General features: G+C 39.0%; 1 protein-coding gene across 3 annotated transcripts in view; it reads left to right on the forward strand.

Annotated features, from left to right (window-relative positions):
* Nucleotides 1-21,027, forward strand: part of CCDC191 (coiled-coil domain containing 191) — a 104,852-nt gene that overhangs the window by 25,541 nt on the left and 58,284 nt on the right. For all 3 annotated transcript variants that reach the window (XM_082625038.1, XM_082625039.1, XM_082625040.1), the window contains 2 exons: nt 1,931-2,084; nt 20,432-20,622. In XM_082625038.1, coding sequence (XP_082481164.1) covers nt 1,931-2,084; nt 20,432-20,622 — 345 coding nt within the window. The remainder of the gene's footprint in view (nt 1-1,930; nt 2,085-20,431; nt 20,623-21,027) is intronic.

Here is a 21,027-nt window from a genome sequence, read left to right on the forward strand (position 1 = left end):
GTAATATTTGATGGTAGCAGGAAGTTCTGCTCACAGTGGGCACTCAACAGACATTCACTAACCAGTCATTTCTTTTAAAAGTTAAAAGCTTATCCACATGGGGATATATGTATATGTATAGCTGATTCACTTTGTTAAAAAGCAGAAACTAACACACCATTGTAAAGCAATTATACTCCAATAAAGAGGTTTAAAAAAAATAAAAAATAAATAAAAGTGGGCAAAAAAAAAAAAAAGCTTATCCACAGATAGATACAGTGAGACAGGTAATATGCAGTACTTCTAGGTGGACAGACTGGTTTAAACGTTCCAGAAAGCAATTTGGCAATAAACAATAAGAGCCATAAAAATGTTATCACTTGACCGGGGAATTCCAGTCCTAGGAAAACTACCCTAAGAAAGGGATCAGAATCGCTCCTCGGCCTTTTGGCTAAGATCAAGTGTAGAAAGTGATCAGAAATCCAAAGATTTGTACACAAAGATAATGAAAATAATATTATTTATAATAACAGACACTAATAAATATTGGAGAAATTAATAAATACTAGTTGTACAATGAAACAGCACTGACATGTTATCAGGGTTTTCTTCTGGGTGGAAATATGGATGGCTTTTATACATCTCCAATTTTGCACAATGAGCAAACATTGCTTTCATAACAGATACGTGTTTTGATGTTTTTTTAAAAGACTACATCCATGGTATTAGAACTGTATTTCTTTAAATGCCCACTATGACCTGTCTATAACTATCTAATATAACATTGTTATGGCATTAGTAAGTTTGGTAAGAGTCAATAAAATTTTATTGTTGGTAGGGCTTTTTAAATTTATTTGTAAGGTGTCCTAAACCTGCTTCATTGCATAGTTTCAAAGTATCTTCTCTAAGAGATTTATTGATTACAAAGGGAAAAATAGCAACTTTACACTGGAGAAACCACCTTAACCAAATGATGGTTCATATCACCAGTAATAAGATTGTGTGCCCCCTGTGTGATATATGATAATTAATGAATGAATGTCTATAGATTATTCTGTCATCCCTCTCTCAATTTGCGTTTCCACAACTGTAAAGTGAAATTCAGAAAGACTGGGTGACTTGCCTGAGTTTTCACAGCTGATTTGTGGCCAGAACCCATGAATCCAGATTCCTGACTAGATGCTATCTTTACTACATCATTGATAAAATATATACCTTATACACTTACACACACCTGTGTAGTTTAATACACTCCAATAAGAAGGCAATGGCTATGAGCTGGCTTGGATTCTGAGTATAAGAGGGATAACCTGGATGAGAAAGAAAATGTAAGTGAGTGAGAAAGAGGTAAGCAGAAATATGAACAACAGAGTTACTAAGAGATTCTTGTTAACTTGCCTGAAGTCCTTTTCCTTATTGTTACTAAGTTCTATTTTTTCTCTTTCCAGCTATTTTAGAATTAATATAAATTCCATTTTCTCCTTATTCAGTAACACCTGATTCTTTTATTATTTTTCTTCCTAGAAACCTTGTAAAAACCTTGTGGGAAAAAAAAATGTCATTCCTTTCTTACCTGAGGGTCCTGTTTTGTCTCCCCTTGTGAGAAGAGAGAGAACTTATGTCTGTATTAGAGAATACCTGATAGTTGTTATCTCTCAAATTTTGATCAAGGTATCACTCAATGTTAAACTCAATAAAAATACTTTACTAAAATATATATAAGGCTTTCTCCTTTTCAGAGTACATTATAATTTTATTTCATTTAACTGTATTTTATAAAGGAATAAACTAAATCTCAAAAAAAAATCACCCTACTTTGTAGTTTTAGGGCCAAATCTAAAAATCTCTATCTTCTGATGGAAAATTCAGTGTCCATTCCACTATGGTATGTTCTAATTACTCATTGTTAAGTCTATTATTCATACTTGTGTTTTTTAATTGTTATTAATAGAGAGAAGAAAAAGCAAGAAGAAAATTCTCTAAAAAATCCAGAGAAAGGCATGTTTCAAAGTGTTTGTATTCTTCTGGATGAAGAAAAAATAGCAAAAGAAAGAAAGAAGAAACTGAAAGAGTTATTAATCCAAACTTTCAAGGAAAATCACCAGGTAGGAATTGTAATGTCCCTTTGTTCAGCATTCTGTAGCATAAATGACAAAGGGCTCCGTCAGAGATGGACGGTGTAACACTAAGCCCAATTGAGCCTCGTTACAAATACCAAAGTTGCCTACACCATTTGTTCTGTGCTACCCAGCTGGCTTAGTACACAGGGGAGTGCTTCAATCCTCTATTCAGGGCTATTCTTATATATTCCATGTGATCCTGGGAAATTGGGGTATGAATTTCCTAAATAATTTCCTAAATTACCCTTTTTAGAATTGCATGCAAGTACTAATGTAGATCTCTGGCAGTTTGGAAACATAGCTTCCACTTTGACAGTTTTGTGGACCATTGTGTTCTGGATTATTCAGAAGAATTATTCAGAAAGTTACTTGCCTTTTGGTAGCTCAGATCCTAAACAATGACATGTTTGTGCTTCTACTTTTAATGGTCTGCATTTTATTTTACTCTTCTATCCCTTTCTTTAGTTTCACTTTTTATAAAATTAACTGGCCAATTTTTATTTATTTATTTTTTTTTTGTGGTATGCGGGCCTCTCACTGTTGTGGCCTCTCCCGTTGCGGAGCACAGGCTCCGGACGCGCAGGCTCAGCAGCCATGGCTCACGGGCCCAGCCGCTCCGCGGCATATGGGATCCTCCCAGACCGGGGCACAAACCCGCATCCCCTGCATCGGCAGGCGGACTCTCAACCACTGCGCCACCAGGGAGGCCCAACTGGCCAATTTTTTATTGACTAATCAGCATCCTCCCCAGGCTACTTAGACAGAAATTTTTTTCAGTGAAGTGGGATTGATAACACCATAAATTTGGGGTTTATAAACATTTCAGGTGAAAGGAATTACTTGGAAGATTTGTAAATGAGGTGGTCAGATGAGAAAAGATAAATATGTATGTTTTATATTTCCTACAACATCCACTCCAAGGCCTTGGGCATTGATGAAATTCAGTGAAAGTTGATGGAATGAATGTATAAATGAATGGATTTAACAAGAGAAAAGAATGTCAGGAAGAGATTGAGGGAGTTTGATAAATGTAGGCTAGACTAAAAGGGACCTAGAAATCAAAAACAGGCCTGTGAATATGATATGGATAACTAAGATATGAGGGAAAAGTAAAGTAGTCAAAGCAATTCTTTTTTTTTTTTTTGCGGTACGCGGGCCTCTCACTGTTGTGGCCTCTCCTATTGCGGAGCACAGGCTCCGGACGCGCAGGCCCAGCGGCCATGGCTCACGGGCCCAGCCGCTCCGCGGCATGTGGGATCTTCCCAGACCGGGGCACGAACCCATGTCCCCTGCATCGGCAGGCAGACTCCCAACCACTGCGCCACCAGGGAAGCCCAAAGCAATTCTTTAGACACGTTTGATGGTAGCATTTTGGACTGATAGGCAAGAAGTCATAATTATTCAAATACAAAACAGCGAGTTTGGTCAGAGTTTTGGCTTTAGGAATAGGCAGAGGCCAGTGTAATAGGAGGAACTATTAAGAGTTGGGACTAACATTTTGGGAAAGATGGGCAAAGGCTTTTGGATGCTGTGTCCCCTCCATGAGACGGATGGAGTTAATGTGTCCTCCTACAGTAACAGTTCAGATTTATGAAAGAAAATAGGAAAGGAAATGAGTACAGAGGGGGCCATCTTGAGAAGACATAAGGAAAAAGGGCCATGATATGTTTGTTCCCCAACCAATGAGAGATGGATAAGATGTGTGTTCCCTATAAGATTAAGTTTTTAGTTTTATTGAACTCCACTGTGCAAGAAGTAATACAGTCGTCCCTTGGTATCCAAGGGGGATTGGTTCCAGGATCCCCTGCAAATACCGAAATCTGTGGATGCTCAAATCCCTTATATAAAATAGCATAGCATTTGCATATAACCTATTCACATACTCCCGTATACTTTAAATCATCTCTAGATTACTTATAACACCTATGTAAAAAATTAATAAATAGAAACCTGAATTAAGTAGAGTCAGAAGACCAGAAGGGGGAGCTCTCATGCCCTGTGACAATAGCAGAGCCCAAAAGGAAGAAGAAAAACTTATTTCCTGGCACGAGCTCAACCAATGAAAAGCCATGGACTCTGCCTACTACAGCCCTCCCAACTTACTTTTCCCTCTATAAGAGTTCTCCTCCCCTTGCCCTGAAAGAACTTGCACATGGATTACCAAGGTTGGAGATCCCAAATTGCAATTCTTTGCTGATTCCAAATAAATCCATCTTTGCTGGAGTAAACCCTCGCAGTCTATTTGTTCCAGGTCAACACCTAATACAGCGTAAATGCTATGTAAATAGATGTGAATACAATGTAAATGCTATGTAAATAGTTGCCAGCCAGGCAAATCAAGTTTTGCTTTTTGGAACTTTCTGGCAATTTTTCTTTTTTCCAAATGTTTTCTATCCATGGTTGGTTGAATCCACAGATGTAGAGCTTGCAGATACAGAGGGCTGACTATATATGTTTTAGAAAGAAGTGCTAGGTATGAATTTCAGACACACAAAAAGAGTTTTACAAAATTAGTGGCCTACCAAAACAGATTACTCAGCTTTAAAAGGATCAGCTGGTATATTTAAAAATGAGCCAATATGAATAAATTATCTCTACTTTGCCACAGATTCTGCTTGATTTGAACCTATATTTTTGAATCTTTATTTTGAAATAATTTTAGACATACAAAAAAATTGCAAAAAATAGTACATGGCGTTCCTGAATACCCTTCACCCAGCTCTCCTCAATGTTAACATCTTACATAACCATAGTTTAATTATCAAAACTAGGAAATTAACATTGGTAAAATACCATTAAGTACAATTAACAAGACTTATTAGAATGTCACCTATTTTTCCTCTAAGGTCTTTTTTCTGTTTCAGGACTTGATCTGTAATTTCATGCTGCATTTGCTTGTCGTGTCTCCTTAGTCTCCTTCAGTTTGTAATAGTTCCTCAATCTTTGCTTTTCTTTTGTGACCTTGACAGTTTTGAAGAGTACTGGTCAGGTACTTTGTAGAATGTCTCTCAATTTGGGGTTTTCCGATGTTCTCTTCTGTATAGATTGAGATTATGCGTTACTGGTAAGAATACTACAAGAAGTGATGCAGTGCCCCTGACACTATAGTATCAGGTATATTTAATGGTTTCTATTGTTGTTTTTTCTTTTTTAACTTTTGAATTTTATTTTATTTATTTTTTTATACAGCAGGTTCTTATTAGTTATCCATTTTATATATATTAGTGTATACATGTCAATCCCAATCTCCCAATTCATCACACCACCACCCCCAACCCCCCCACCGTTTTCCCCCCTTGGTGTCCATACATTTGTTCTCTTCATCTGTGTCTCAATTTCTGTCCTGCAAACCGGTTCACCTGTACCATTTTTCTAGGTTCCACATATATGTGTTAATATACGATATTTGTTTTTCTCTTTTTGATTTCACTCTGTACAGCAGTCTCTAGATCCAACCACGTCTCTACAAATAACCCACTTTCATTCCTTTTTAAGGCAGAGTAATATTCCATTGTATATATGTACCACATCTTCCTTATCCATTCGTCTGTCGATGGGCATTTAGGTTGCTTCCATGATCTGGCTATTGAAAATAGTGCTGCAGTGAACATTGGGGTGCATGTGTCTTTTTGAATTATGGTTTTCTCTGGGTATATTCCCAGTAGTGGGATTGCTGGGTCATATGGTTATTCTATTTTTAGTTTTTTAAGGAACCTCCATACTGTTCTCCATAGTGGCTGCATCAATTTACATTCCCACCAACAGTGCAAGAGGGTTCCCTTTTCTCCACACCCTCTCCAGCATTTGTTGTTTGTAGATTTTCTGATGATGCCCATTCTAACTGGTGTGAAGTGATACCTCATTGTAGTTTTGATTTGCCTTTCTCTAATAATTATTGATGTTGAGCAGCTTTTCATGTGCTTCTTGGCCATCTGTATGTCTTCTTTGGAGAAATGCCTATTTAGGTCTTCTGCCCATTTTTGAATTGGGTAGTTTGCTTCTTTAATATTGAGCTGCATGAACTGTTTATATATTTTGGAGATTAATCCTTTGTCCATTGATTCGTTTGCAAATATTTTCTCCTATTCTGAGGGTTGTCTTTTCATCTTGTTCATGGTTTCCTTTGCTTTGCAAAAGCTTTTAACTTTCATTAGGTCCCATTTGTTTATTTTTGGTTTTATTTCCATTACTCTAGGAGGTGAATCAAAAAAGATCTTGCTGTGATTTATGTCAAAGAATGGTCTTCCTATGTTTTCCTCCAAGAGTTTTATAGTGTCTGGTCTTACATTTAGGTCTCTAATCCACTTTGAGTTTATTTTTGTGTATGGTGTTAGGGAGTGTTCTAATTTCATTCTTTTACATGTAGCTGTCCAGTTTTCCCAACACCACTTATTGAAGAGACTGTCTTTTCTCCATTGTATATCCTTGCCTCCTTTGTCATAGATTAGTTGACCATAGATGAATGGGTTTATCTCTGGGCTTTCTATCCTGTTCCATTGATCTGTATTTCTGTTTTTGTGCAAGTACCGTATTGTCTTGATTACTGTAGCTTTGTAGTACAGTCTGAAGTCAGGGAGTCTGATTCCTCCAGCTCCATTTTTTTCCTTCAAGACTGCTTTGGCTATTCGGGGTCTTTTCTGTCTCCATACAAATTTTAAGACTTTTTGTTCTAGTTCTGTAAAAAATGCCATTGGTAATTTGATAGGGATTGCATTGAATCTGTAGATTGCTTTGGGTAGTATAGTCATTTTCACAATATTGATTCTTCCAATCCAAGAACATGGTATATCTCTCTATCTGTTGGTATCATCTTTAATTTCTTTCATCAGTGTCTTATAGTTTTCTGCATACAGGTCTTTTGTCTCCCTAGGTAGGTTTATTCCTAGGTATTTTATTCTTTTTGTTGTAATGGTAAATGGGAATGTTTCCTTAATTTCTCTTTCAGATTTTTCATCATTAGTGTATAGGAATGTAAGAGATTTCTGTGCATTAATTGTGTATCCTGCAACTTTACCAAATTCATTTATTAGCTCTAGTAGTTTTCTGGTAGCATCTTTAGGATTCTCTATGTATAGTATCATGTCATCTGCAAACAGTGAGAGTTTTACTTCTTCTTTTCCAATTTGTATTCCTTTTATTTCTTTTGCTTCTCTGATTGCCTTGGCTAGGACTTCCAAAACTATGTTGAATAAGAGTGGCGACAGTGGACGTCCTTGTCTTGTTCCTGATCTTAGAGGAAATGCCTTCAGTTTTTCACCACTGAGAATGATGTTTGCTGGGGGTTTGTCATATATGGCCTTTATTATGTTGAGGTAGGTTCCCTCTGTGCCCACTTTCTGGAGAGTTTTTATCATATATGGGTGTTGAATTTTGTCAAAAGCTTTTTCTGCATCTGTTGAGATGATCATATGGTTTTTATGCTTCAATTTGTTACTATGGTGTATCACATTGATTGATTTGCATATATTGAAGAATCCTTGCATCCCTAGGATAAATTCCACTTGATCATGGTTTATGATCCTTTTAATGTGCTGTTGGATTCTGTTTGCTAGTATTTTGTTGAGGATTTTTACATCTATATTCATCAGTGATATTGGTGTGTAATTTTCTTTTTTTGTAGTATCATTGTCTGGTTTTGGTATCAGGATGATGGTGACCTCATAGAATGAGTTATGGAGGGTTCCTTCCTCTGCAATTTTTTGGAAGAGTTTGAGAAGGATGGGTGTTAGCTCTTCTCTAAATGTTTGATAGAATTCACCTGTGAAGCCATCTGGTCCTGGGCTTTTGTTTGTTGGAAGATTTTTAATCACAGTTTCAATTTCATTACTTGTGATTGCTCTCGTCATATTCTCCATTTCTTCCGGGTTCAGCCTTGGAAGGTTATACCTTTCTAAGAATTTGTCCATTTCTTCCAGGTTTTCCATTTTATTGACATAGAGTTGCTTGTAGTAGTTCCTTAGGATGCTTTGTATTTCTGCTGTGTCTGTTGTAACTTCTCCTTTTTCATTTCTAATTTTATTGATTTGATTCCTCTCCCTCTTGATGAGTCTGGCTAATGGTTTCTCAATTTTGTTTATCTTCTCAAAGAAGCAACTTTTAGTTTTATTGATTTTTGCTATTTTTTTCTTTGTTTCTCTTTCATTTATTTCTGCTCTGATCATTATGATTTCTTTCCTTCTACTATCTTTGGGTTTTGTTTGTTCTTCTTTCTCTAGTTCCTTTAGGTGTAAGGTTAGAGTGTTTATTTGAGATGTTTCTTGTTTCTTGAGGTAAGCTTGTATTGCTATAAACTTCCCTCTTAGAACTGCTTTTGCTGCATCCCATAGGTTTTGGATTGTCGTATTTTCATTGTAATTTGTCTCTAGGTATTTTTTTATTTCCTCTTTGATTTCTTCAGTGATCTCTTAGTTATTTAGTAATGTATTGTTTAGCCTCCATGTGTTTGTGTTTCTTTATGGTTTTTTCCCTGTAATTGATTTCTAATCTCATAGCGTTGTTGTCTGAAAAGATGCTTGGTATGATTTCAATTTTCTTAAATTTACTGAGGCTTGATATGTGACCCAAGATGTGATCTATCCTGGAGAATGTTCTGTGCACTCTTGGGAAGAAAGGGTAATCTGCTGTTTTGGGATGGAATGTCCTACAAATATCAATTAAATCTCTCTGGTCTATTGTGTCATTTAAAGCTTGTGTTTCCTTATTAATTTTCTGTTTGGATGATCTGTCCATTGGTGTAAGTGAGGTGGTAAAGTCCCCCACTATTATTGTGTTACTGTTGATTTCCTCTTTTACAGCTGTTAGCAGTTGCCTTATGTATTGAGGTGCTCCTATGTTGGGTGCATATATATTTATAATTGTTATATCTTCTTAGATTGATCCCTTGATCATTATGTAGTGTCCATCCTTGTCTCTTGTAACATTCTTCATTTTAAAGTCTATTTTATCTGATATGAGTATTGCCACTCCAGCTTTCTTTTGATTTCCATTTACATGGAATATCTTTTTCCATCCCCTCACTTTTAGTCTGTATGTGTCCCTAGGTCTGAAATGGGTCTCCTGTAGACAGGATATATATGGGTCTTGTTTTTGTATCCATTCAGCAAGCCTGTGTCTTTTGGTTGGAGTGTTTAATCCATTCACTTGTAAAGTAATGATCGATATGTATGTTCCTATGAACATTCTCTTAATTGTTTTGGGTTTGTTTTTGTAGGTCCTTTCCTTCTCTTGTGTTTCCCACTTAGAGAAGTTCCTTTAGCATTTGCTGTAGAGCTCGTTTGGTGGTGCTGAATTCTCTTAGCTTTTGCTTGTCTGTTAAGCTTTTGTTTTCTCCATCGAATCTGAATGAGATCGTTGCTGAGTAGAGTAATCTTGGTTGTAGGTTCTTCCCTTTCATCACTTTAAGTATATCATGCCACTCTCTTCTGGCTTGTAGTGTTTCTGCTGAGAAATCAGCTGTTAACCTTATGCGAGTTCCCTTGTATGTTATTTGTCATTTTTCCCTTGTTGCTTTCAGTAATTTTTCTTTGTCTTTAATTTTTGTCAGTTTGATTACTATGTGTGTCGGCGTGTTCCTCCTTGGCTGTATCCTGCCTGGGACTCTCTATGCTTCCTGGAGTTGGGTGGCTATTTCCTTTCCCATGTTAAGGATGTTTTTGACTATAATCTCTTCAAATATTTTCTCGGGTCCTTTCTCTCTCTCTTCTCCTTCTGGAACCCCTATAATACGAATGTTGTTGCATTTAATGTTGTCCCAGAGGTCTCTTAGGCTGTCTTCATTTCTTTTCATTCTTTTTTCTTTATTCTGTTCTGCAGCAGTGAATTCCCCCATTCTGTCTTCCAGGTCACTTATCCATTCTTCTGCCTCAGTTATTCTGCTATTGATTCCTTTAGTGAATTTTTCATTTAGTTATTATATTGTTCATCTCTGTTTGTTTGTTCTTTAATTCTTCTAGGTGTTTGTTCTTTATTTCTTCTAGGTCTGCATTAAACATTTCTTGCATCTTCCCAATCTTTGCCTCCATTCTTTTTCCAAGGTCCTGGATCATCTTCACTACCATTATTCTGAATTCTTTTTGTGGAAGGTTGCCTATCTCCACTTCGTTTAGTTGTTTTTCTGGTGTTTATCTTGTTCCTTCATCTGGTACATAGCCCTTTGCCTTTTCATCTTGTCTATCTTTCTTTGAATGTGGTTTTCATTTCACAGCCTGCAGGATTGTAGTTCTTCTTGCTTCTGCTGTCTGCCCAATGGTGGATGGGCTATCTAAGAGGCTTGTGCAAGCTTCCTGATGGGAGGGAGTTGTGGTGGGTAGAGCTGGGTGTTGCTCTGGTGGGCAGTAAAACTTTAATCCACTTGTGTGCTGATGGATGGGGCTGGGTTTCCTCCCTGTTGGTTGTTTTGCCTGAGGCGACCCAACACTGGAGCCTATCCGGCTCTTTGGTGGGGCTAATTGTGGACTCTGGGAGGGTCATGCCAAGGAGTACTTCCCAGAACCTCTGTTGCCAGTGTCCTGGTCCTCACAGTGAGCCACAGCCACCCCCGACCTCTGCAGAAGACCCTCCAACACTAGCCCGTAGGTCTGGTTCAGTCTCCAATGGGATCACTGCTCTTTCCCCTGGTTCCGGATGTGCACACTACTTTGTGTGTGGCCTCCAAGAGTGGAGTCTCTGTTTCCCTCAGTCCTGTCGAAGTCCTGCAATGAAATCCCGCTAGCCTTCCAAGTCTGATTCTCTAGGAATTCCTCCTCCCGCTGCCGGACCCCCAGGTTAGGAAGCCTGACGTGGGGCTCAGAACCTTCACTCCAGTGGGTGGACTTCTGTGGTATAAGTGTTCTCCAGTTTGTCAGTCACCCAGCCAGAAGTTATGGAATTTGATTTTATTGTGATTGTGCCCCTCCTACCATCTCACTGTAGCTTCTCCTTTGTCTTTGGATGTGGGGTATCTTTTTTATTGAGTTCCATTTCTTCCTGTTGATGATTGTTCAGCAGTTAGTTGTGATTCCAGTGCTCTCGCAAGAGGGAGTGAGAGCACGTCCTTCTATTCCGCCATCTTGAGCCAATCTCTGTTTTTTGTTTTTGTTTTTTGGGGGCCATGACATGCGGCTTGTGTTATCTTAGTTCCCTGACCAGCGGTTGAACCCAGGCTCTCGGCAGTGAGAGTGCGCAGTCCTAACCACTGGACTGCCAGGGAATTCCACATAATGTTAATAAGTCTTATTACTGTTGATGTTAACTTTGATCACTTAAGATTGTGTCTGCTGGGTTTCTCCACTGTAAAGTTACTATTTTTCTCTTTGTAATTCATAAATGTCTTAGAGGAAATATTGTGAAACTATGCAAATATTCTGTTTATCCTTAAACTTTCACCTATTAATTTTAGCATTCATTGATGGGTCTTGCCTGTAACAATAACTAATGTGGTATTTGTCTAACGATGATTTTGCATTTCCCTTCTTGTCTCCATGTATTCATTTAAATTCTTCTAGAAGGAAAAACTGTCCCTTCTCCCCCATTTATTTATTTATTCATTTATTCAGTTGTTTATTTGTATCAGTATGGACTTGCGGATATTTACTTTATCCTAGGGATTATATTCTAGTATTATTTTTACTTTGTTTCTCAAATTTTTCTAACCTTGACTTCTGGGAAAATTTTCAGGTTGACTCTTTTGCCCTTTCAAAATCCTTTTCTGAAAGAATCCTTTATTTCTCTGGCACCACAAGATGTTCCAGGCTCATCATATTTTCCCTGCCCTAGCTCTGGAATCAACCACTTCTATCAATACATGAAACCCTCATTCCATTTGTTGGAGAATAATATTTGGAAACCAAGATCTAGGTACTAGCTGTGCTCACTGCTACTGGGGTATCATGTTTTCTGGGCCCTCTCAGCAGACAGAGCTGGGAAATAGTTGTAGCTATACTAACTACACATACACACATTATATTTGTTTCTGTGTCTATCTATTTGTGTACACATTAAAATCCATTAATTCATACTGATACATCCAATTCCAGTGCAGTAACACAGGGGTCATGCTCTCCTCCCCTTTCCTTAATTGTCACTTATTTCTGTATCTATCTGTATATATATTAAAATAATTGTGAGTTCATAATGATAACTTCAACCTTAATCTAGCACCATAGGTTTTAGTGTAGCCTTTTGCCCTTGCTTGTTTATACCTGGAGCTTATTATCTAAATTATATTTACTTATTTGTTTAGTCCTAGTATACTATAAAAGTAGTTTCAGAATTGGTAACCTATACTGCTGTGGAAACAGATTTACTAGCTACAGTGTAAAAGTTGTACAGTTATTTTTGTTTTCAGCCTTACTCAGCCAAAATTGTTTTCCAAAGTTACTTAGCTTGGTTCTTTTCTTCCCCTTCCCCTTCCACGTGATTATGTTATTCATGTGTATTATTGTTCGTGAACCTCTAATTTAGATTTCCCCAGTGTATGTGGATATAACTGAGACACAGGGGGAAATCCGCTTACCACACTCCTCAGGCTTTTACGTAGACTTGGCTGGAGACAGGATGTCCTCTGGTAAACACCGCCAGAGCAGCAGGCCCTCTGGGCTCATTATCTTGGTCCCAGTCCACATGCCTAGCCTGGCTCTGAAGGAGCCTGAAGCTGCCCTTGGATGATGAAACTTGGATACTCAGCAGCCTAAATATGACCACAGAATAAAAAGCGGGAAAATGCCTACGTGGCTTGCAGTGAGTGGTTAGATAGCCGGAAACTCTTGTCAGCACCCTCAGAATGGTTCACTGGCACAAACCCAACAGCAAGCTATATAATTCGCAGGAAGACTTCAAAGAATCTGTTTCTAAGGGCTGCTCTAGTTCAGGCCCTTTTAGGTCCTGTATTCTTTGTGCTTTGACTCTGGGTTTGTTCTGCCAAACAACTTCTTAACGTCACATTTGGGCCACATTGTGTGTGTGTGTGTGTGTGTGTGTGTGTGTGTGAAATTTATTTATTTATTTATTTATTTATTTATTTATTTTAAACATCTTTATTGGAGTATAATTGCTTTACAATGGTGTGTTAGTTTCTGCTTTATAACAAAGTGAATCAGTTATACATATGTCCCCATATCTCTTCCCTCCTGTGTCTCCCTCCCTCCCACCCTCCCTATCCCACCCCTCTAGGTGGTCACAAAGCACCAAGCTGATCTCCCTGGGCTGTGCGTGGGCCACATTATTTAATAGGAGACTTTCTAAGAGAAACAGAGCAGGCTCTCTTACCAAAACACAAGTTCAGGTGCAGCACTGTTCATGCCTCTTTCCCACTCATTTCATTGCCGAGTCTCTTTATTTTGTCAAAAACACTTATTTTTATATAGAAAGTTTCCACTTCCATCCTATCCTACTTTCTCTTTGATCTCTTTGGGAGATTTAGCAATCCACATGTCAGTGCTAATTAGCAGAAACAACAAGGGATTAAGTATGAAATTCTTATACTGTTTGGAAAGTGGCCTTCTTAATTCTCACCCTATTCTGAAATACATTTTATGTTTACTTCAGATTAAAAAATCTATGTTCTTTCCTGCTTGTAAAAGTTGAAAACAAAGAAAGATGCGTTGACACTAACTAAATCTTAATTCTAGGGGGGGAAGGTTTTGATTTGCTTGTTTACGTATCTCTGTTAGAGGATAAGATAATAATGACCCAAAGGAGGCATTGTTGATGTTATGCTTGTGGCACAGTGCCTTCCAGGAGGCTGCCCCGAACTAAACTGAGGGAATGTGGGAATCCATGGAAGAGAAGCCTGCATTTTTTTTTTCTTTCTTTCAAGGTGTTGAAAACTGTAGTTAAGAACCTCATTTATACAGCATGATTCCTTCCCCCAAATCTTAGCTTTAGCAGGACTGCCTACACAGCACTGAAACACAACCATTCCTGAGCTGAAACATAGCCGTTGCTGCTGTCGTCTCAGCAATGTTGTCTTATGTTTGGGGAAGGAAATGGAGGAAAAACTTCTTTGCAAATAAAACTGCAGAGTAAGAGAAGTGTTGGGCACACACACGAAGAATATTGGGATTCATGTAAATCTCCCCTCTGAACGTATTGCCAAGGGCATTGTGTGCTGTGTATTTTAGGAGGGCTTTGAAGCATTATTACATATTACTTCATACAGCCACTCTATGGAAAATTTCCAAATAAAATTTTGTTGCTGTTGGTAAGGAGGTTGTTTAGTTTGTTATTGTACTCTTCCTTACTCTCACCCTGTGAGTAACCTGGGTTTCCCATTCTCACAGAAGGGACAGTGAGAGCCAGTTTACCAAAACATTGCAAGAGCGTTTTGCTTTTCAAAACACCGTTTTGATCCCAGAGGTTCTAATTCAAAAGTATCTGATTTTCTTTTTTTGTCTTTTGAAAAAAGTACTGATTAAATTCTGCTTTTAAAAAGTTAAGAAAAGAGCCTTTGGCATAAATGAAGCCCATTCTCTAAAATTATGCAGAGTAGAGTATCTTTTCCCCTAAACACTAGAAATTTCAGGTGAATATTTATAAGGATCTTAAGAACCATATGCATAAGGAACAAATGACATCACATCATCGTCTTACTGTCAGAGACCCCTAGAGGTGAATCCAGCATTTGTCTAATATATTCTGAGGTCAGCTGTACTTTTGGCATAGTGTATGTTTGTGGGGCATGCTTGGAGTGGGGAGAATGGACAGGGAGTGGAGATTGTAGAGGGAGGAAGAAGGTCTAGAAGGGAAAGAAAGATGAAAGAGAAGCTGATGAGGAGCAGTAGTCCTGCCTTCCCTAAAGACATGAGGTCAAGAAAATTGGTTCAGGCTTTGTTGGGAAAGGAGCCCCATCCTAGTCAGGTTATAGGCTGTATTGCGATCATTCTTCTTTAAAAGATCCCAGAGCGTTTTATTGGTTAAGAATTTAATATGATGAGACTAAGCAGTTGCTTTCTGAAATTCTGCTACTTCTGCAGTGAAACAGAATTAGATAAATACAGCAATATTATTGATTGAAACTTCTTAGCAGAATTAAGAAGAATTTACAAAATGTCCTTTTGTTAGTAATACATATCAATGCATTTATGGGTGAAATGATACAATGTCTGATGTCTGGAATTTATTTTTAAATACTCCAGGAAAGAAAAGTGAGTGGAAGAGAAATGAAACAAAATCAGCATAATGCTGGTAATTTTTGAAGCTGAGTGAGGAGTTTATTCTTCTATTCTACTTTTGGGTATGTTTATGAAATTTCTGTAATAGAGTGAGGGGTTTTTTTAAGTTTAAAAAATGAAGGGGAAAAAATTAAATACAGAAGTAAAATGAGCATCACAGCTTCCAGTATATAACAAAAGTAGCTTTTTGTCTGTAGCCAGTGTTACCATTTCACATTGCAGTGGTTGTCAGAGTTTAGGCTTTTGCATGGAACCCAACACTAAGTCCAGGTCTTAGCACAGGGTGCTGAAAACTGAATGTATTTTCCCTAATGTATTTACGTATGCTAGTTATAGGAGTGTATATGGTTGACGGTAGGGGACACAGTGATTTCCTCTCTTTTCTTTGGGGCAAAATTATGAAAATCAGGGATAGGATGGGATATAGGGGACTGCTTTTCAGTGCTGCTTCTTCCCAGGGGCATTCATTTCGTCATGAACAAGATCCTCCTCTCCACCCATCAAATACTTCTTAGCATCTGTGGGGTCTTCTGCCTGGCTGTAGTGGTCCTCAAAAAGGAAAACAGGAGTGGAGGACTGCTTTCTTGGGTAGTATTAGAGCATCTGTCTGTTCCTTTGGGTCTGGGAGCAGCCAGGAGTCAGCTGGGCCCTTTATCTCTAACCTTTGGTCCTTATCCGGCGCCCCTTGACCACCAGTTGCACCACAATTAGTTCCATTCGGCAAAAATAAATTGTAAACTTGTTGACATTTTTGTCCTCTTTACAATTCATTGTTTATTTTTCCATGACTGAGAATTTTGATGCAGTTATCACTGAGCTTTCTGACAAAGGGGAAATAGCTGAGGAATTTTGATGAGTTACCCCCTTCATTAATCAGAACAAGCATCTCTAGTGACAGGGTTAGAATTACAATGAAGATTAGATAGCAAATTGCTGTTCCACCTAACGTCAATCATTCCCAGTGACAGCAGTGTGATTACACTTCAGGGAAGAGCTTTTCTTGCCAACAAAACGAGGGTAACTCCAGTGCAGGTAATAAATTTAGCAGGGTGAGCTGTCATTTCTTCTCTTGAGTGGAATCCTTAATGACCAAATGATGTCTCGTGGAAGATTTTGATTTTGAAAGGAGGAAAGCATTTCACTTAAAAACTTGCTAAATTTCACTTTGCAGTATTTTATTTTAAAAATTATTGTAGATATGTACTTAGGAGCAGTTCTTCCTACAGCGATTTTCAGTATTTTACTTACCTGTAACAAGCCTTAATTATCACCACAACTATAATAAAGAGATGGTAGAAATTACTAAAAGAACACATGACTATATTTGAGAATCTATCAGAAATAAAAACATGGTACAGAAATAAATGAACTAGGTAAGAAACGGAGGGAGGTCAGACTAGTTGTCCATCTAGTTCAAATGTTAAGTTCTCTGGCTTAAGCAGAAGTTGTTCCTCTTCTGACCAGTTGTGGTTTTAAATAATAGCTCTTGTTTCAAAGAGCAAAGGGATAGAGCGCTGCTGTAGTTCGAGTGTAGAACTGAAGAGGAAAAGCAGGCCTGAGCGCTGCAGGGACGCCACTTGGGGGAGGGGAATAGGAAATGTGAGTAGATGGTGACTGTGAACTATGCCACTTCTTGTCCCTTCTAAGTAGGAGTGGAGTGCTAGCATCTTCTCCCAGAGAAGACAGGGCCGAGAATGTTTTCCTTTCCCAAGTATTTTCCTCCAAGCACATTTATGGGACTCCTGTTTGCCTAAATAATGTTTGCTGTGAATCAAGAATAACTAAGTGGCTATTGTTTTTTGTTTTTTTTAAAGAAGATGTTGGGGGTAGGAGTCCATCAATTAATCTATTTAATTTTGGCTGTGTTGGGTCTTTGTTTCTGTGCGAGGACCTTCTCCAGTTGTGGCGAGTGGGGGCCACTCTTTATCGCAGTGCGCAGGCCTCTCACTGTCATGGCCTCTCTTGTTACGGAGCACAGGCTCCAGACGTGCAGGCTCAGTAGTTGTGGCTCACGGGCCTAGTTGCTCCACAGCATGTGGGATCCTCCCAGACCAGGGCTCGAACCCGTGTCCCCTGCATCAGCAGGCAGATTCTCAACCACTGCGCCACCAGGGAAGCCCCTAAGTGGCTATTCTTGATTCATACTTTTTATTTTTTTAATTTAATTTAAACGGGATTGCTCTTTTGAGTAGGCAGGAAAAAAAAACCAATGGCAAGTTGATTTCAAGAAAGCAGCTACTGTATGAGTATGTCACTTTGCTGCTATTAACCTCTGTGTAGTGAAACTGAATTATAGACCTTCAAAACCAATCATTTTGCTCTCACAGTCCAAACTTAAGTATTTTTAAAGAAATATATTGACTATGGCATTTACAGACTCAAATTTTCCCCCTCTCAAATTCAGATATTTTCCAGCAGTGCTTTTCTACTGTAGTAAGTTATATATCAAGTTCTTTCTCTTTCAGAAAAAAAGCAAGTAATTTGTTCTTCCTCTTTTTTTTTAAATTTATTTATTTATTTTTGACTGTGTTGGGTCTTCGTTTCTGTGCGAGGACTTTCTCTAGTTGTGGCAGGCGGGGGCCACTCTTCATTGCGGTGCGCGGGCCTCTCACTGTCGCAGCCTCTCTTGTTAAGGAGCACAGGCTCCAGACGCACAGGCTCAGTAGTTGTGGCTCACGGGCCCAGTTGCTCCGCGGCATGTGGGATCTTCCCAGACCAGGGCTCGAACCCATGTGCCCTGCATTGGCAGGCAGATTCTCAACCACTGCGCCACCAGGGAAGCCCTGTTCTTCCTCTTTAAAAGAGACTTTTTGCCTAGTAGAGTAGGGTCATCAGGATGCCTGAATGTTTCGGATTTAGCCTTAGGTATACCACTAACTCTTTGCTTTGTGAATAGCAATAGCAATTTGTGAATAGTCATTATCCGTTCTCTATTTGAAGTCTGGCTTGGTAAGGTAAATCATAATATCTGCAGCCTCTCTATTTTGTAGTGATGGTCTATGAGTCAATAAAGTAGTACATGTGAAATGCTTTGGACTAGAGAAAAAAAATGTGGAAATCCAAGAAGGACACTATTAATAGTGCTATTATTGTCAAGGTGGATTATGTTTGTACTATTTCATCATTAGAAATATTCCAGGAGTTAAAATTAGAGATAACTACCCATACGTAGACTATTTCATCAAGTCTTTTAAGAAGAATCTCTTAAATGAATCTGGTAAATAGATAGATTTTCTTTTGACTATGGTGCACAAGTTAACACTGTTTTTTTTTTCCATGCTGTATTTTGTGGGATAGATAAGCAAATAATAATGCAAAAAGCATACCCTCTCAACCAGGAAGCTGTGTGTCTTTTCCTTGTTATGACTGAAGGCATATCTTGTATTCAGCAAGTTTCCCTTCATTCATTCCTCCCTTCCTCCCTGTTCTCTTGCTCTCTCCCTCCTTCCCTCCTTTCCTTCCACAGAATCTAAGGCGAAGGTCTAGGAAACGTGCCCTCATTTGACATAATGGAAAGGGAACAAGGGCTTTTTAAAGACTGCCATGGTTTCTCCTAATGGAAAATTATAATAAAGAAGATTTTGTCGTTTGTCTAAATGGGAATATAATTGGTTTCTTTTGTAGAAAATATTTCAGGCCAAATGGGCTATTTCTAAGAAGTCTAGCCTGTGCTCTCTCATGTTATTGGTCTTTTAATTTATATATTCTCTCTCCCTATAACCTTTCAAAAATAGAGATTATATCTTAAACAACTTTGTTCAGAATTCCCACATTCAAACACAGCTTACTAAATGTTGAAATAGTGAAAGACAAGTATTTTTAAAGAGGAAGAAGCAATAAATAGGGCTGACCCTGATATGGCTACCAAGTTCTCGAAGCTGGTCAGCAGGCATCTCCTATACCTCCCAGAGTCACTTCCTGTGAGGTTACTTTCTGTTTCAGTGCTCCTCACACGTGGTGCTCTCAGATCTGCCAGTCCCTCCTTCTGGAGGCTCACAGTCTTGTGGAAACTGGTAAACAGGTGATTATAACACAGTGTGATGACCTTTTTTTTTTTTTTTTTTTTTTTGCGGTACGCGGGCCTCCCACTGTTGCGGCCTCTCCTGCTGCGGAGCACAGGCTCCGGACGCGCAGGCTCAGCGGCCATGGCTCACGGGCCCAGCCACTCCGCGGCATGTGGGATCCTCCCGGACCGGGGCACGAACCCGTGTCCCCTGCATCGGCAGGCGGACTCTCAACCACTGCGCCACCAGGGAAGCCCTGATGACCATTTTGACTAAAGAAAGCATAAGTTGCTCTGGGAACACAGTGGAAGGGCACTTACATGTGGGGAGAGTGATTGGTATTAGGAGGGCTTCCTGAGAGAGGTGACTCTTGAGATAGGCAGAGAGAGGGCAGAAAAGGACAGAGAAATTACTGTGACCATGTATAGAAAAGCACGGAACAGTGTGGTTGGTATAAGACCAAGAGCTGAAAGTAATTTGATATAGTAGGAGCATAAAGTTTTCTGTGAAGATAGAAGATGTAGGCAAGGCCTAGATCGCAGAGATTTTCTTAGCCTAGGACCGTAAGTACTTCTCTGGGGACATGCTTAGGGTCAGTAGACCTTGTCTGATTTGTTGTCAGATACATATAGTGGAAGAACGCAAGCAGCCCACGTACCTAGCTTCTGTAGGAGTGTTCACCAAAGCCCTGACGTGGTCAGTGGTAGCCCAGCTGAAGCTGTTTTCAGCCATCTTGTTCCCAGGGACCAGAGACCCCATTCCATCCTATGGGATCTCCCATGTTCATTTGTGCAGGACATCAGTGGTGATAATGGTTAATGGTATTTTAAACTCCAAGACAGCCTGGCAGGGGAGATCTGTTGGAAGCAGGCCTTTCAAGTCTCTCAAACAAGCCCCTTAACTTAGATCTTAGTTGTGACAGTTACTCCAGCTCTGCATAGGACTGGTGCCTTACAATGAGAACTAAATGTTTTAGTTTGCCATGAGGCTGATAGTGCCTTCATTGCATGGCTTGAATATTTCTTGTCATTTGAGCATAAAGCAATTGTCTGTTCCCCTTCCATCAAGACAACAGTTCCTAGATTTGTTAGAAAAAGTGTGAGGGGGATATCTGAGGAGAGGGTTCTCACTAGTAGATATTAGAAACCCTAGTACTGATTTTCCAATGTTTCCATTGCAGTGTCAAAAACGGTATTTCTCTGCCTGGCACAAGCTGATTCTTGATCATCGGATTAAGCTGGGGAAAGCTGGGACCCTGTCTGACTGGAAGTTGCAACTGAAGGTCCTGCGGGCCTGGAGAGACTACACAAGATCCCAGAAGTTGGGGCGGGAGACTCAAGCCATGGAAAATGACCTTAGGGAAGAAAACAGGTACTATTACTTATGCCATGAAAATCCTTCTAGTATGTTTATGTAGGACATCTTTCCTCCTGAAGAATCCAGAAATAAGCTCTAAAAGTGTTGTTCACTGGAATCATCTCATCTCCTTATAATGTATGCTAATTACTGTTTTTCTTTGTTACATCCCAAACTAGAAAATTGTAACAGAAAATTATAAGTGAAAAAAAATTTTTGATTAAAATATACCAATGTACATGCTATCCTTTTTTAAAGGTAGCAAGTATTATGCTTTTTCCCTTATCCTTTGCTGTAGTATCATTGCAGCCTGGACCATCTTACAATTTAGAAGACAGAATTTGGCTCATGTAGTAGTAATTCTCATTGAGAGAAATCACTGTCTGCATATGGAATATTAATTAGGGAGACAGGGAACAT

The sequence above is a fragment of the Mesoplodon mirus genome (genome assembly GCF_964341445.2).
Source record: "Mesoplodon mirus genome assembly, chromosome: 6".
Classification (NCBI taxonomy): domain Eukaryota; kingdom Metazoa; phylum Chordata; class Mammalia; order Artiodactyla; family Ziphiidae; genus Mesoplodon; species Mesoplodon mirus.